General features: G+C 39.6%; 1 protein-coding gene across 1 annotated transcript in view; it reads left to right on the top strand.

Moving 5' to 3' along the window:
• Window positions 1-14,665, top strand: part of ABHD2 (abhydrolase domain containing 2) — a 29,004-nt gene extending 14,339 nt beyond the window's left edge. The window contains exons 4-11 of the mRNA XM_015815279.1: window positions 1,204-1,379; window positions 3,920-4,087; window positions 5,142-5,325; window positions 7,292-7,384; window positions 9,177-9,287; window positions 10,339-10,408; window positions 11,612-11,696; window positions 13,159-14,665. Coding sequence (XP_015670765.1) covers window positions 1,204-1,379; window positions 3,920-4,087; window positions 5,142-5,325; window positions 7,292-7,384; window positions 9,177-9,287; window positions 10,339-10,408; window positions 11,612-11,696; window positions 13,159-13,352 — 1,081 coding nt within the window. The 3' untranslated portion in view covers window positions 13,353-14,665. The remainder of the gene's footprint in view (window positions 1-1,203; window positions 1,380-3,919; window positions 4,088-5,141; window positions 5,326-7,291; window positions 7,385-9,176; window positions 9,288-10,338; window positions 10,409-11,611; window positions 11,697-13,158) is intronic.
• The last annotated feature ends 1,088 nt before the right edge of the window (window positions 14,666-15,753 follow it).

Consider the following 15,753-nt stretch of genomic DNA (forward strand, 5'->3'; position numbering starts at 1 on the left):
TTAAAATTAGCAAGAAATTCCAAAATGCCGAGGCTTATGGCAGTTTTCATATATTTCCCCTCCATCTGTAGCCTATGGTGAGCTCCCCTGTGTCCTGAGTGCTTAGTCTGTGTAACTCCAAATATCACAGAATGCCTGGAGGAGTCTTCCCTTTCCACTCGTTGAAAATTGTCAACATGACAGTACTGCAGTAGGGGTGGAAACATTTTGAAACATGTTCTACAGATAAAATGGGAATGTGGATGTGATATCTCCATCTCCTACTTGTAAATATCCCAGAGGCTTTTGATTGAGCTCCGTAAGAGGCAAAACGTTAGACTAAAATGGCTCCTGGCTTGGTCAATGGGGCCATTCTTACGTATTTCTTAATAATTAGCCTCTAAAGAAAGCTAGTCCTATTTGATAGTTTGGAAATGCTAGCCAGGTGTTTTTCTGGCAGGATGGTATTGTTGAAAGCGATATCCCTCCATTTTTAACCTCTTCATTTCCTCTTCTTTATCATTTCCCCTTTAGTATATCTGGAACTATAAATTTTAAGATAAAGGGCCATCTGTTTTAGCCCCAGTTATGGCACTTTCTTGATGAGTCTAGTACATATGTTGTTTGCTCTCTTAAAAGATGCTGCTTTTGGAAGTGTTTTTTCAAAGGTCACTAAATTATACCCAGTCCTCAGATTTGCCATCTGTTGCCCCTTGGCTCTTAACTCTGACCTCTGCTATTTATTTGAGCTATCTAGATTGTACATTAACTTAGGTAAACATTTGTGTCCAAGATGGCTTGCTAATAAAGATCTACCTTTATTTATATGGCTTGTCTAGAAATAAACAATTGTGTCCAAAGTGGCCTGCTAATAAATTAAAGATCTATTTTTATTTGTTTATATTGCTTTTACAGAGGTAACCATTTGTGTCCAAGGCAGCCTGCTAATAAATTAAAGATGTTTGTTTGTTTGTTTGTTTATATTGCTTTTATGAATAATGTCTATCGAATTGTAACTCTGAATTATTACAATGATATCTTGTACTTTGGTTATTCCTTTGTTTTCTCCCCTATTTGTTTCATTTTTTTAAAAGCACTTTTTATGTGTGGGGTTCCTTCCCACCACCTTTCTTTGAAAATGTAAAATGTTAAAGATGTGTCTTAAGGCAAAAAGCATATCTTTGCCTTTGTTTCAATCCGTGCCTTTTTCCATTTTCTCTTTAGGTACATTCCACCTTTGATCTGGGGAAAGAGTGGGCACATTCAGACTGCCCTTTACGGGAAGATGGGGAGAGTAAGTTCACCACATCCTTACGGGCTTCGCAAGTACCTCACCATGTCAGATGGTGCCACAGCCACTTTTGACCTCTTTGAACCACTAGCTGAAAACAGCAGCAAAGGTTAGCCTGTGCCTATCTATTCTTTCTCGACCCGGAAGTTTGAGTAAATATTGGCAGAAAATACCGGCTGCAACATTTACTCCCACGGGAGAGACTGGAGATTTATTGGGTTTATAATTCTGGCCTAAGTTTCAGCTTTTGGTCTGGTGGCCTGACTTTTGAACCTCTGGCCCAAGAGCTGCCTAGGTGGTGTGTACAAATACGAGATTATTTTTATAGCCCTCAGATAAGAGGCATTGCGTCAAGAGTTCTTTTTTAGGGCTACAATGTCAAATGTTATTCCTGTTACTCATAAAGATGACTCCTGTGAGATAGGCGGCTATATACAGATAGTCCTCGACTCGCCACAGTTCATTTAGTGACCGTTCCAAGTTACAACGGCACTGGGGAAAAAAGTTATGGCCATTTGTCACAGTTAACAACCTTTGTAGCACCTCCGTGGTCACGTGATCAAAATTCAGAGGCTTGGCAACTGGTTCGTATTTTACGACCGTTGCAGTGTCCTGGAGTCCCGCGATCCCCTTTGGCAACCGTCTGACAAGCAAAGTCAACGGGGAAGACGGGTTCACTTAACAACCGGGTCACTAACTTATCAGCTGCAGCGATTCACTTAACAACGTGGCAGGAAAGGTCGTAAAACGGGGCAAAACTCACTTAACCAATGCCTGGCTTAACAACAGAAATTTTGGGCTCCACGGTGGTCGTAAGTTGAGGACTACCTGTCAATCAATCAATCATTCAATCATGCTTGGGATTAAGGTCTGTTAAATAGACTGTAAAGACTGGGATCCCCCCCACCCCCGGTGAGGAGCTTAATTAAATCTGAAAGCTGTTTTGTTTGCTTGAGAGAATTCACCCTAATCTTATACGTGAAGTTGTCTGTTGGAAGGGAAAAGATGCCATTGGGTTTGAAGTATCCAGGTGTATTGGAAACTTCTGCCCGATGTCTAAAATATGGTCCTCTCCAGGGCCTTCCTTTTGCCAAAACAGCACGTGGCTAGTTCTTGCAACAGAACCTCGAACAGCAGATGCTTTCCAAAGTAACACTCTGCTCTTAGCTGTAGCTTAATTGCTTTGAAAGTATTATTTCCTCTTCCCCCAAAGGATACCATACTTTCCATTTGTCACACAGGCGTGAAAAATACAGACCAAAACCAAATCCCTTCTCCTCCGGTCTTCTTTCTCCTTTTCCTAAAGAATATTCTTGAGAAGGGAAAATGTCATGAGGCATTCACGTGAAGTGTTAATACCACTTTACAAGGCCTCGGTAAGGCCACACTTGGAATACTGCATCCAGTTTTGGTCACCACAATGTAAACAAGATGTTGAGACTCTAGAAAGAGTGCAGAGAAGAGCAACAAAGAGGATCAGGGGACTGGAAGCTAAAACATATAAGGAACGGTTGCTGGAATTGGGCATGTCTAGTTTAATGAAGAGAAGGACGAGGGGGGACACGATAGCAGTCTTCCAATATCTCAGGGACTGCCCCAAAGAAGAGGGAGTCAAGCTATTCTCCAAGGCGCCTGAAGGCAGAACAAGAAGCAACGGATGGAAACTGATCAAGGAGAGAAGCAACCTAGAACTAAGGAGAAACTTCCTGACAGTGAGGACAATTAACCAGTGGAACAACCTGCCTCCAGAAGCGGTGAATGCTCCAAGACTGGACGTTTTTAAGAAGAGATTGGACAGCCATTTGTCTGAAATGGTGTAGGGTTCCTGCCTGAGCAGGGGGTTGGACTCGATGACCTCCAAGGTCCCTTCCAACTTTATTATTATTATAAGTAATACAAGCCTCATTCATAAGAGGTTCAGAGCAGCTAAGCTTACTGATAGCTTATCCCAAGTTGCTTTAAGACCACCACCTCCAATTTGAAGCTTCTCAGAGGTAGTGGAAGAATTCCCTGCTCACAGAGCCAGTGACTGTGACAGCTTAAAGTTAGAGTTCACATTTGACAGGCATCAACTTAGGAAAACCGCTTTAAAGCCTTTCTGAGAAAAAACAGGAGATAAACATTCTGGTGTGTGTGCATGCATGCTTTTATTTTCCCCTGGTTGCTGCTTGCTTGCAGAAATTAACTGAAAAAAAGCCTAATGAACCTGGCTATGAGATAAATAAAGAGAGGGGATAAAGAAATTCTTTCTGGAATTTTAACAACTAGTCACATTTAGAGAAGTCGTCTTTGTCAGCGGCTGCTAATTGGAGAAGTTGTTTTCAGTGATGCTTGCAGTAACTTGTCAAAATAAATTCTGGGTCATTTTAAAGAGCTTGGGTAAACAAACTGAAGTTGCGTAATGGATGTCGTGTTTCCTCTCTCTGTGTTGTACTGTGGCATAATAAATTGCCACATTCTGAGCAAAAGTATGTGTGTTTGAGAGAGAGGGAGGGGGTGGAGAGAGAGAGAGAGAGAGAGAAGAAATGTAAAATTTGCTTTGTTCTGAAATTAGTCTCCCTAGATTAAAGTTAGCGAATGAAATGTCATTTTGCATCTTCCATATCCAACTTCTTAAAATTCTCCCTCTCCGATGTTTTTATTCTCCAGAAGATATCACAATGGTCATCTGCCCTGGAATAGCTAACCACAGTGAGAAGCAGTACATCCGAACCTTCGTTGACTATGCTCAAAAGAAGGGCTACCGATGCGCTGTGTTAAATCACCTCGGGGCCCTTCCAAATATTGAGCTGACTTCGCCACGCATGTTCACGTATGGTAAATATTGGCTCACCCTTCCGTCTTCCTCCTGTCAGCGTTAGTTCCTTGCATGCCTCTGTTCCTAGTGTCCAAGGTACGGGTGGGTCTAATTTGATCAATGGCTCAGCTCACACTTTTACAGTAAGCCCTTGGTCTGCTCTGACCATGTGAATCCAACCAGGATTGTGGTCTGTTAAAAAAATTTAAGTATATATTGTTAAATCATGCTAAGGAACAAAATATGGCAGAAGGTTAATTCAATGAAAAAAAAAAGACTTTTTTTCAACATGGGCATGTTTCTATACGCATGAAGAGAAAGGACAGAGAGAGCTGTTTTCTCCTAGGAATATACATGCAATGCCATAGCATCAGTTCCTTTAGCTTGACTCAGGTTATAGTGCCAGAAAACTAGAGTGAGACATAGCTTGCTATAGGACTCTTGGAGAGTAGCACGCTGATACTTCTTAAAACCCAAAGGATAGGAGTTAGCACCAAAGGAAGAATTTGTTTTTCCATTGAAATCTTGTTGGTTCCTGCCATTCCTTGTATCCTGTTGTTTATGATGAGTATTTCAATTCTCTAGTGTGAAGCCTTTGGCATCACTTTTTTTAAAAAAATTAATTATAGTCTGTAGCCTCAGGAGATTATTCTGGAGTGTTATTGAGCAATCAAAATGTTACTGTAATGTTCTGCCCTATCTTCCATTTCTCTTATGCTTTATTTACCTATACTCAGGTTTGACACTTGAAAACAAAATCCTAGTAGAAAGGATTTTGCCTGTTATGCACCTGAATAGATAGCAGCTTGATTCCAGCCCTAAAACATTGTACATATAACTTTCCACAAGTTCACACCTTTAAGCTGGAGGACCCTGTTGTTCTCCAGATGTTGATGAACTTTGGCGTCGAGGAGCTGAAGCCGGTATGGCCCGTGCTAAGGAATGTTGGGCCTTGGCCATATCTTGGGTTTCCCACCATACCTATTGATCAAATGTATTAATATTGCTCCTGATGTGGACTTCCAATTCCCAGAAATTTCCAGCCAGCATGTCTTTCTTTTCACTGTTTCATAGGTTGCACCTGGGAATTTGCCGCTATGGTGACCCACATCAAGAAGACATATCCTCAGTCCAACCTTGTTGTTGTTGGCTTTAGCCTGGGTGGAAATATAGTGTGCAAATATCTTGGCGAGTCCCACATTAACCAGGACCGGGTGCTCTGTTGTGTCAGTGTGTGTCAGGGGTATAGCGCATTGAGGTGAGTTAACTTCTGAGCAGGAGGAGAGTATGGTTGCCATTGTGTTTCCCCAAAAATAAGCCTGGGTCTTATATTAATTTTTGCTCCCAAAGACTCACTAGGGCTTATTTTTCAGGGGAAATATGGTCTTATTTGGGGGAAAGCATGGTACTAAATGCATCCGTCTGGCTGACAATCTTAACGGGCTTATTTTTGGGGTGGGGCTTATATTACGAGCATCTTGGAAAATCATGCTAGAGTTTATTTTCCGGTTGGGTCTTATTTTCGGGAAAACATGGTAGGTGCTTTTGCTGAGGGTAGAGGAAGTAAACCATTTCTGCATTTCTTGTACCGAACTGCCTCTTTCTAGTCCTTTCGCAAGATTCTGTCTTTTCGGAAATTATGACATTAGGAGGCAACCTTCAGTAGTAATTCCAAATCTATATCAAATGCAATAAAGCAAAGACTGCAATCAGACTAAAAAATCTAAATATACTACAGATAGGAAATTATTATAGAAATATAAAAGGAATTAACAGATCTGAAAGAGTAAAGGCAGTTGCCTGCTGCTGGAAAAAAATACTATCTCTTTAGGAGGGTATTTTCAGTCTGGTTTGGTTCAGTCCAACACTAACAGGAATACAACCATTATCTTAATCTGTCCAGTATTGGTTTATCATCCCAATACACGTATTTCATGGGTTAAAAACCTCTCTTGTGTTTGATTTCAATTTGAAAATGGCTAATTTGGCCCCAAATGCTATTGGAATCCAATGCTACAACTCCATCGTAACTAAATAAAAAGTAGACTGGCCAAAATTAAGGGGCTTTATTTCAGAAAGATTATACAGCATATAGATCTTATTAGTGTACCAAAAGCACATTAATTGTCCAGTAGAATTGAGCCATATCCATATTAAAAAAATATATCAACTCAGTTTGACTCTTAGTTTCTCACAGATTTTATATTTCAGGCGACGAAGTGGCCGAAATTTTGCCCAGATTAAATCTTGAAAAGCAATAGGATTAGAACAGTGCAAGCTTTATATTTTACATCTTATTTTGTCCGTCCTCAGACTTATCAAATTGAACTGGAGGAAAGTGGGAGGATACTGTACTTAGTGGGAAAATGGATCTGACACCTTATGGCAAACACCTTGATAAGATGATGTTGCATGTTCCATACGTACGCAGTTAAGAATTTGGAAGACCATAATATAACACAGAAAAATTTTGTTTAAACCAAGTAATTGGTCTAAGTGATGATGTAATGTATTCCCTGCCCAAACCTGGCTAAATATCAAAAGAAGCTTTCAAGTCAGCTTCTGTATTGATCTATACGTACTTGGCCAACTTTTGCAACGTCTGATCCTCCAGCTGATTTTAGAAACGACACTTTGAGACAGTATAGGACCATGTACTCTTTTCGTAATTTTTTCTTTTGCAAGTTTGTTGGCAGCTTCATATTCCTGTTTTTGAGGATATTGTTCCCTCTAATGGTTGACTTTTTAATAGCACTTCTCTGTCATTGCCTAAGCTGTGGAACTACGCCTAATCCTCAACACATGCCTCTAATGGAGATTGCCCTCTATGGTTGTTAAAAGAACACAGACAGCATTGTTCATTAGGGCCTGGTTTTGCCCCAAACCAGAAGTGCCAGTTTTTAGCAAAACTCTGCCGAAACTCGGTCATGTGCTTGCAGGATGGCCATCAAGGCAGCCATGTCGCTGAGGTACAGCCACATGACCGTGGGTGGGGTGACAGCCATCACTTCAGAATCAGGTCGTACCTCCCCTTTTTCAGATAACTCGTAACTTCAGATGGTCGCTAAGCAATCAGTTGTAAGTCGAGGACCACCTGTGTTGCTAGCCCCTAGGAAAAGATTTAAAGGAGTGATGTTGCAAGTTAGCGTCTTGTCACCATGACCGGACAATAATGTTCATTAACTGGGTTTTATTTATTTATTTTCCTCTCTACCATTGTTTAGGGCCCAGGAAACCTTCATGCAGTGGGACCAGTGCCGGAGATTTTACAATTTCCTCATGGCGGACAACCTGAAAAAAATAATCTTGTCTCACAGGTGTAGAAATATATCTTATTTTGCTCTCAATGTATGGCATGTTGTGTTGGGTGGATTGCAATTTTTACCGCTCCAAGCTAGTTAGTTTTAATCAGGTTGGATAGATTATTTACTCGATTCATCTGGATGAAAACTAGAGCATTTAGCTTAAGAGATGGTCTGTTATGACCAGAGACTGGAAAATAGAATTTTTTTAAAAAAATATCTTTTGGCACATTTTTAGATCAGCAACTGTATGAAATACTAATAATTGTAACGGCTGCTGTGATTCCTCCTCAAGGCTTTCATGGCAAAGAGCAGTGGGGAAGGAAAATCTTTAGGGCATTAAGAGTCTCTTATGGTTTACAGGGTACTGAATCTCCTTAATTTGTCCCAGATATGGTTTGTAAACCTGTTGACGTCTATAAAATTAGAAGGAGAAAATTTTCTCAGGGGTCAGAATTCATGTTCGTTAGGAAACGTTTAGACTTCCTATAGAACAATTAGACGGTTTTTGTAAAACAGAGGTATTATCTAGAAAACACGACAGCACGTTGGGGGCTCGGTTTAAAGGGGTTTACAAAAACACGAGATGTTCATGAGAGAACAAAGCTCACACATATGGCCCACAGTTTTCCTTTTGTTCTCAGCTCTTTATTTCCTGCACAGTCAGGAGCGCTAATGGTCTCTAATGTCTAATGTACCAAGCCAGATTTCTCTACTGAACAACATATGTTGAAGTAACCATTCCAAGTGAATTATTTGATTGAGCCAGCACTGTCATATCTCTGTAATTGTGTGGTAATTGATCATGGAGAAGCACACTAAGGCTACCTGTAACTCTAGCCCGATGCCTTGTTATTTGCAAAATGTCTATGACCCATTGTGAAAAAAAATAACGCATTTTAAATAAGCTCTGCCTAGTTAAACAAAACATACCTTTTTTGGAAAGGCATCCTCAACTATGTTCATTTTTCTGTATTCCAAAATTTATCAAACAACATTCAGTTATTTTTGCTCATAGATTTGATTTTGTTAAATGCAAAATTCTTTAGCCAAAGCTAGAAGAATGAAGAATTTCTTTTTTTTTTTACAGTTTTGAAATTGCATTTTTATTCTTACTGCTACTCAGTAAAGTTGAGGGATACATATGGTTTTTTGGTTTTTTTTGGTCAGGTAAATATGTTTATCTTTAGAGGAATACTATGAAGAAACTCATCTTAAAGTGTCTGCTTAGAAATCTTAACAGTTGAATGGCAGTTTCGACTAGAGTTTTTTAACTTAAGATCAGTTTTATAAACTCTAGATTTCTGATTCATTCTTCTAGCTTTGGCTGAATTACATTATTCTCTTTGTAAAACTAACAAACATACTGGTATCGAATTTCATGTTGGTTTTGCAAAGGGCAAAATTTGAATGTGACATAAAATGGACAAGTCACACTACAATAAACGTGAAGATTTGTCTCTATACAGTATAGGAGCCCTAGTGACACAGTGGTTAGAATGCAGTATTGCAAACTAACTCTGCCCACAGCCTGGAGTGCGATCCTGACGGGGCCCAAGGTTGACTCAGCTTTCCATCCTTCCGAGGTCGGTAAAATGAGGAGCCTGATTTTGGGGGGCAATATGCTGACATTGTAAACCACCCAGAGACTGCTGTAAAAGCACTGTGGAGTGGTATATAAGTCTAAGTGCTATTGCTATCTATAAAGCCATTTTTCAGATAATCGTGAGATCAAGAGTTAGCAAATACTGCTATCACTGTGATGCCTGTGATGGGCATAACAATAGCTTTTTTCTGTGTATTTTAGACAAGCCTTGTTTGCTGAAACTACGAGAAAGGTACATAGTTTAGTGGAAACAGATCTAAGCAGACTGCACATGGCAACGTCTCTTATGCAGATTGATGACAGCATTATGAGGTATGCAAGAAAGTAGTATTGCTAACTTTTCTACATAAATGTTTTAGCATAATCTTGATTTCTGGAAATGAAGTTTCTGCTTAATATGACTGTGCCTTAATTTCGGCCACCATTTATTGGGGGTTTATTAGAAGTTGCACCTGCTGCAGGATTATTATTATTTTTTAACTATAACTCTCAGTATGCTATAAATAGCAGTATTATATGTAAGTGGAGTTACCGGGATGAGTGGAATCATTAAGCTGTAAAGTTAAGATTCTTCTGCACTTCTGTAAATTTAGGATTTTGCTAGAAAAACGTACTATGTGTTAATTCAGGATTTATTCACTTTTGCAAATATTTTCTGATGCTTTTAAACATCTGCTTGGCGTCCAGTTTTACTAAGGCCAAGCATGTAACTGTTTTGAAAGAACCCATACAGTCCAAGTTTACTTTATCCATGGATGCTATAATATAGTAAGGCAAGCATTCAAAGGTGAGTTGTTTATGAATCATGCAGAACAAAATGTCATCATTATGATAGAACCTTATTAATCGGTTAGGCAACAGGCTTCTTTAATTGCGGAGGAAAAAGAAATCTGACTTTTAGTTAGAAGATGGTCCATTTGAGCCTTATTTTTTATAACCTTGAACCCAGATTTATTTGGCAACAAGGCAGACATTTATAGCATCTTAGGAGGAACTGGCATTCTAATCAGAATTAATTTACCTAGGCGTAGTTGATTCAACAGAAAAAAATATTTAATATATTAGGAGAGATTATCTAATTATCTGTCTATCCTTTCAAATTGGTTCTTGACTACTAGAGACTAGCTGGACAAGTTTTCTTGGCAAAGTTTTCAGAGGTTGTTTTCCTGAACTTGCTGAGGACTTTCTAGAATGACTGGTTCATATTCCTTGAGCTGATTTGAGCCTAAGAACTCATGGTTCACCCCCGTGTTTAGCCACACATAGACCCACAGGTTTACTTTCCCATCATCAGCGATTCAATTATAACTCACTAAATCTTTCTCACGCTTCTGTTTTCTTTTCTTTTTTTCCATGGTCTTAGAAAATTTCATGGTTACGGCTCCCTAAGAGAATATTATGAACAGGAGAGTTGTCTGCATTACTTGCACAGAGTGAGTTATCATAATATGTACTGATCATTGGTTGTTTTGGTTCTGTGGTTTAAAATGAAAAAAAAAAGATAGGGAGGGGCGAGAGACCATTTAAACTTGGTGGGGTAGAAGATGGAGTGCAGCTCATGCATTTAAGAAAAGATGTAGGGGTATATTTGGCCGCGGGTATAACTGCAGGTGCTCAAATAATTCTAGGAAGGATTTTATAGGGTCACCTAAAAAAGTTACATGTTTCTTGGGAAGCATACAGTGACATTCTTTATGGTAGGGTAAGGTAATGAAAATAGAAAGCAATAATGAAATTTTGGGACTGGAAATAACTTTGATTAGATGTATTCGTTTCACATCCCGATTCAAACTTCTGAATAATTCACATGAGATTGCTCAGCACAAATTCCTAACTATTTTCCGTGACCCTCATGCTGGTATACTAGGAAGTATTTGCCCCTGGAAAACATTCAATGCAATCTTTGCAAATTCTGTAATCGTTAACAGTCTTGCAGTTTATTCACATCAGGCAAGACCACAAATTGGTTTTTTTCCTATGTTCTTCCCGGATCCCTTCCCAAGGGAAAAAAGAAATATTGTGGAAGAAGATAACACCACGAGGGTATATTTGTGAATTAGTTTGGATATGATTTTGGATATAGGCCCCTCTTTTGCCCAACTTAGTTATTGTCTATGCCTAAAAGCTCTTCTTTTGTCAATTCAGGGGGTGTTTTTAATGTTTTTTAATGTTTATTATGCTGTAAGCCGCCAAAGTCATTCGAACCGAGATGGGTGGGAAATAAATTTAATAGATGAATAAATGCCATTTCAATGAACAGCAGAAGCGACTCAGAATTGTATTCTTTCCACTTCAGAAAATTCTACCAATCACACATAGGGTAGAAATCATCTCATGATGTCTTTAGATAATCTTGTAGATGACTTTAGTATAACAGTGATGGTCTAAGCGTTCTTCCTGAAGCAGTAACTAAAACGTTGGGACAAATACAGGCTGAACTTTATTCTTAATCCATGACTTAGCTTCCCCAAAAATAGCCTTGTTCTCTAAGTCAGCCCTGTTAACAGGATGTGAGTTTCTGCGTGTTCAGTTCTCCCTGAGATGTGGCACTCCCATTAGGACGTTTTGAGTAGGATGCATGTTTTTGAATGAAATAAATCAGTCAGAACCCACATCGTGCTCTTTTCTCTCTTCAGATCTTTGTTCCCCTCTTGCTAGTTAATGCTGCTGATGACCCATTGGTGCATGACAGCCTCTTATCCATCCCAAGAGCCCTCTCAGGTAAGGCCAAGCCTTGGCTCAAACTTTTCTCTCCAACCCTATTACCATGTAGAATATATACCCCAACGAATCAAGATAAGCTCCGTATTCTCCCTCTTTGGGTTCGTAATGTTCTGTAATGCCCCACAGAATACAGTCAGTCCTCGGCTTACCACCACAATTGAGCCCCAGAATGTCTGTTGCTAAGCGAGACAATCGTTAAGCGAGTTTTGCCCCAGTGAATCCTTGCAGTTATTTTTTTTTTATTAAAAATTTTATAAAAGTTTTACAATATAATTCCCCTTCTCCCCAAAACCCACCCTTCCATTCCCCCCCTCCCTCCCCCCCCACTTCCCAGAGCCAATCACAGGATTAACAATACAGTAATCATACTCTATCTAACATTAATCAACTATTAAAATAACAAATCTATAACATCCTTTAACTCTCTTTTAAACAAATATACTAATATTAAACACAATAATTATAACATCATAATCCTTGCAGTTATTAAGTTAGTAACACAGTTGTAAAGTGAGCCTTTGTTCCCCATTGACTTTGTTCGTCATAAGATAAGATAAGATAAGATAACCTTTATTGTCGTTTTTTACTGTGGGCACAACGACACACATCAAAAATGAAATTTAGTTGCCCGCTCTCAAAGTGAAACACATACATGACACACACCTAAACCTACTATATACAACATATGTATAGACCTACACCCCTACATATACATAACATGAATATTAAACACTGTCCATCTTGAATACATAACGGAAGGAGGAAGCTTGAGAGTCCACAAGGTTTAACGAAACTGTGACTGAATCTGGATGTTCTGCTTCGGTTGCAAAAGGGGATCATGTGACCCCGGGACACCACAACCGTCATAAACATGAGCCAGTGGTCAAGCATTTGAATTTTGATCACGGGAACACAGGATGCTGCGACAGTCCTAAGGGTGAAAAACGGTCCTAAGTCACTTTTTTCAGTGCCGTTGTACCTTCGAATGGTCACTAAATGAACTGTTGTTAAGTCAAGGGCTACCTGTAGGTCTTTGGGTCACACGGAAGCAGGCTGTGACTTCTTTTCACAGGAGTGAAGACGTGGGGCAAAACGTCCACGAGTTTTCCTCCCGTTACAGTTTAATTTTACGCAACCCCCATCCCGCTTTGCAGCGTAGAAAAGAGTTTATGGCCAAAAGCCCAATATGCCGGGAGGGTAGACATATCAGTGGGAGATACCAAAAGTGGATTTGATTCCTATAATTTGCTGGCTTTCCTTTTGACTGAAAACAGGTGTTGGTTTTTTGTTTTTTTTAATCAGGATATAATGACTGCTGTCTGGTATCATCTGTGGCTGCCTCTTAACTATAGATCACAGCGAAGAAAGCCGCAACAATTTGGGAAACGCACTTGGGCAAAGAAGCCCAGAAGCTAAGTGAGATTTGCATTCTAACCTCCATTTATTTTTACTCTTTCAGAGAAACAGGAAAACGTCATGTTCGTTTTACCCTTGCACGGGGGCCACCTGGGATTTTTCGAAGGCTCCGTCCTTTTCCCTGAACCCCTCACTTGGATGGATAAGCTGGTGGTGCAGTACGCAGATGCCATCTGTCAGTGGGAGAAGAATAAATTCCATTGCTCGGATACGGAACAATCCTCCGGCCAAGAATAAACCGATCCCAAAGACTTTTTTTCAGGTTGTTTCCGACTTAGTTTCCATCTTCTTCTTCTTCCTTGCTGCTTTTTTTCCCAGGCCAGGCCTGATCATCTTCAATGTAGGCATTCGACCTCAGCGTTTCAGGCCAAATAGAGCTACGACACGAAGGTGTTGCTGTTTTGAACGGTTTGGGAGCGGGCTGGCAGCCTACTCAACACAGAGAGGAACCCCCGGGGGTTACTGCCTGTAGCTTACTATAAGGTTCCGAAACTAGCGAAACACCTGAACATCTTGGAGAGTGGCAAGATGTCCCAACGCTTAACCCTTTTTTCACTGTTCAAAGAAAACAAGCAGAGCAACCACGCCTGGTTGTTTTTGCCAAACTTGCCTAGCGTGTTCCTAATGCGCGATAGAAGTGTACTTTCTTTGTGGTCGTGTTTCACCTCGTTAACCACCGCGGGCCCTGGGAAAAGGGAAATTTTACACATCTGCGAAAGACACCGATAAAAACCGTCTCCGCAGGCCATCAGGGCAGCCGTTTGCAAAGCAGGGGAGAAGGCTGGGGAATTCTGAATTTCCGGAACCTCGTCCTTCGAGCGAGGACGGGACTTCTTCGCTCTTTCTTGTGAATGCATTTCAAGGTTTTTCGGTGGCTTTGAAAACGTTCGGGAGGTCAGTCGGCCCTTAATTCCAGAATTCTGACTTGAGTGCATTCAGTCAATCGCCCTTTTTTTGCTTTTCTCACGGGGGCTTTCCACGTAGAAAGCTCTGGGACTCAATAGTAGATGCCCCTGCTCTGTTAACTACTTGATATTGAAACAAGTAGCCTTGTGATCGTTGCCTTTTCTGAAACAAGGCATTATATTTTGACATAAAAGTCGTGAGTGCTCCTAACCCAGGCCTTTTAATACTGTCTGTAAGTGAAAAACCAGTGACCATCAGTCTGTAAGTTATCTGTTGTTATTATTATTTTTTGCTTTAGAGAAATTTCATATGCGAAGGATGGAGAAAATAAAACATCCAAATTCTTTTTCACCTCCCCTCTAGCATACTAGAGCAGCGTAGTAAGATTTTGAAAGCCACAACGGTCTCGGCTTAAAGAAGTTTGTTTGTTTGTTTTTTATTAAATGTACTGTATGCCTTAACTATTAGTGGCTTCTGCAATTCCCTGAGTCCAAAGGTGCTTGTTAAAACTTTCAGCCCAGTGACATCAAATGAGATTGGCAACTTGGGGCGAGATGCAATAATGCAGATAAAGTGGAGAAACAGGACTTTTTGCTGATGTAGAATAGAGAAACAGATTTTTGTACTGAGCAAGTTTCCAATCTGAAAGTGGAAAAAAAAAAGACACATCTTTATTTGTACACGCACCCATTCGTTCATTCTGAAGTCTGGATTACTTAAGACAGGGCAACTTTGCAGTTAGACTAGTTTTCAACTGCAGTTCTGTTTTGAACTGTCGGTTTGGTGTTCCTTCCTTAGGCATATTTCAGTTTACATTTGAACAGTCATTCCCCTGAATTATAGTCCCTATAATAGTTAGCACTTTATTGCTTCTACCTTTTACTTTGCTGCCTAGACACTTTAATTATAGCAGGCACTTGTGTTGTTGTTTTTTTAAACTGTTGGGAAGTCTTTCTTGAAAATAAATGTATGGGGATTCTTCCCAGTTCGTTTGGAGATTCCAAAAAGTGTAACTTATGTTTTTCAGGATTTCTTTTTTATTTTTTTGTTTTTAAAAATTGAGCAATAATTGCCAGTAGCAAAGGTGCATTTCTCACATCAGAAGTCAAACTGCTCCATCGTCAGAGCACTCTTGACCTGTTCAACAAACTCTGTGACCTAAGCAGAGTAAATGAATTCAAATTCTATTTTGTTCTTACATAGGAAGGATCGATCACTCGTTAAAAATTTAAGTTTCTTCCCCCCTCCAACCTCATGTAGTCTTATTTTGCTTTTTTGCCATTTCTTTCTATTTTCCTGGAAACCAAATCCAAGATAAGCATATGATTTTAGCTGCAGAACAACATTTTAATAATCTCAACAACAAAAAAAAACCTAGTTGTTTCAATTGTTTTCTTTGCTGCAATATATAAAATAGGAATGAACATGACTTATTTTTCCTCAGCTGAACAATGTATTAAAAAGCAGGCAATAAGAATCTTAACACTATTTCTCATCATTTCTGTCTTCAGGATAATAACCTTATTGTGTTTTGTATTTAAAATAAATGTAATAAAACTAGCATTTCCTAATCTGGTGATCTCCCGTCAATTCCTGATATCTTTGCCTTAATGGCTGGGAATAATATATTTCAACAACTCTGAAGGAACATCAGTTAATAAAATAATGGCTGTGAATTAAAATGATAAAATTCCTTGTAAGTAAAGGCACTTAACTAGACTTTCTGCTGAAA

The sequence above is a fragment of the Protobothrops mucrosquamatus genome, unplaced genomic scaffold (assembly GCF_001527695.2).
Source record: "Protobothrops mucrosquamatus isolate PMUCROS unplaced genomic scaffold, P.Mucros_1.0 scaffold334, whole genome shotgun sequence".
NCBI lineage: Eukaryota > Metazoa > Chordata > Lepidosauria > Squamata > Viperidae > Protobothrops > Protobothrops mucrosquamatus.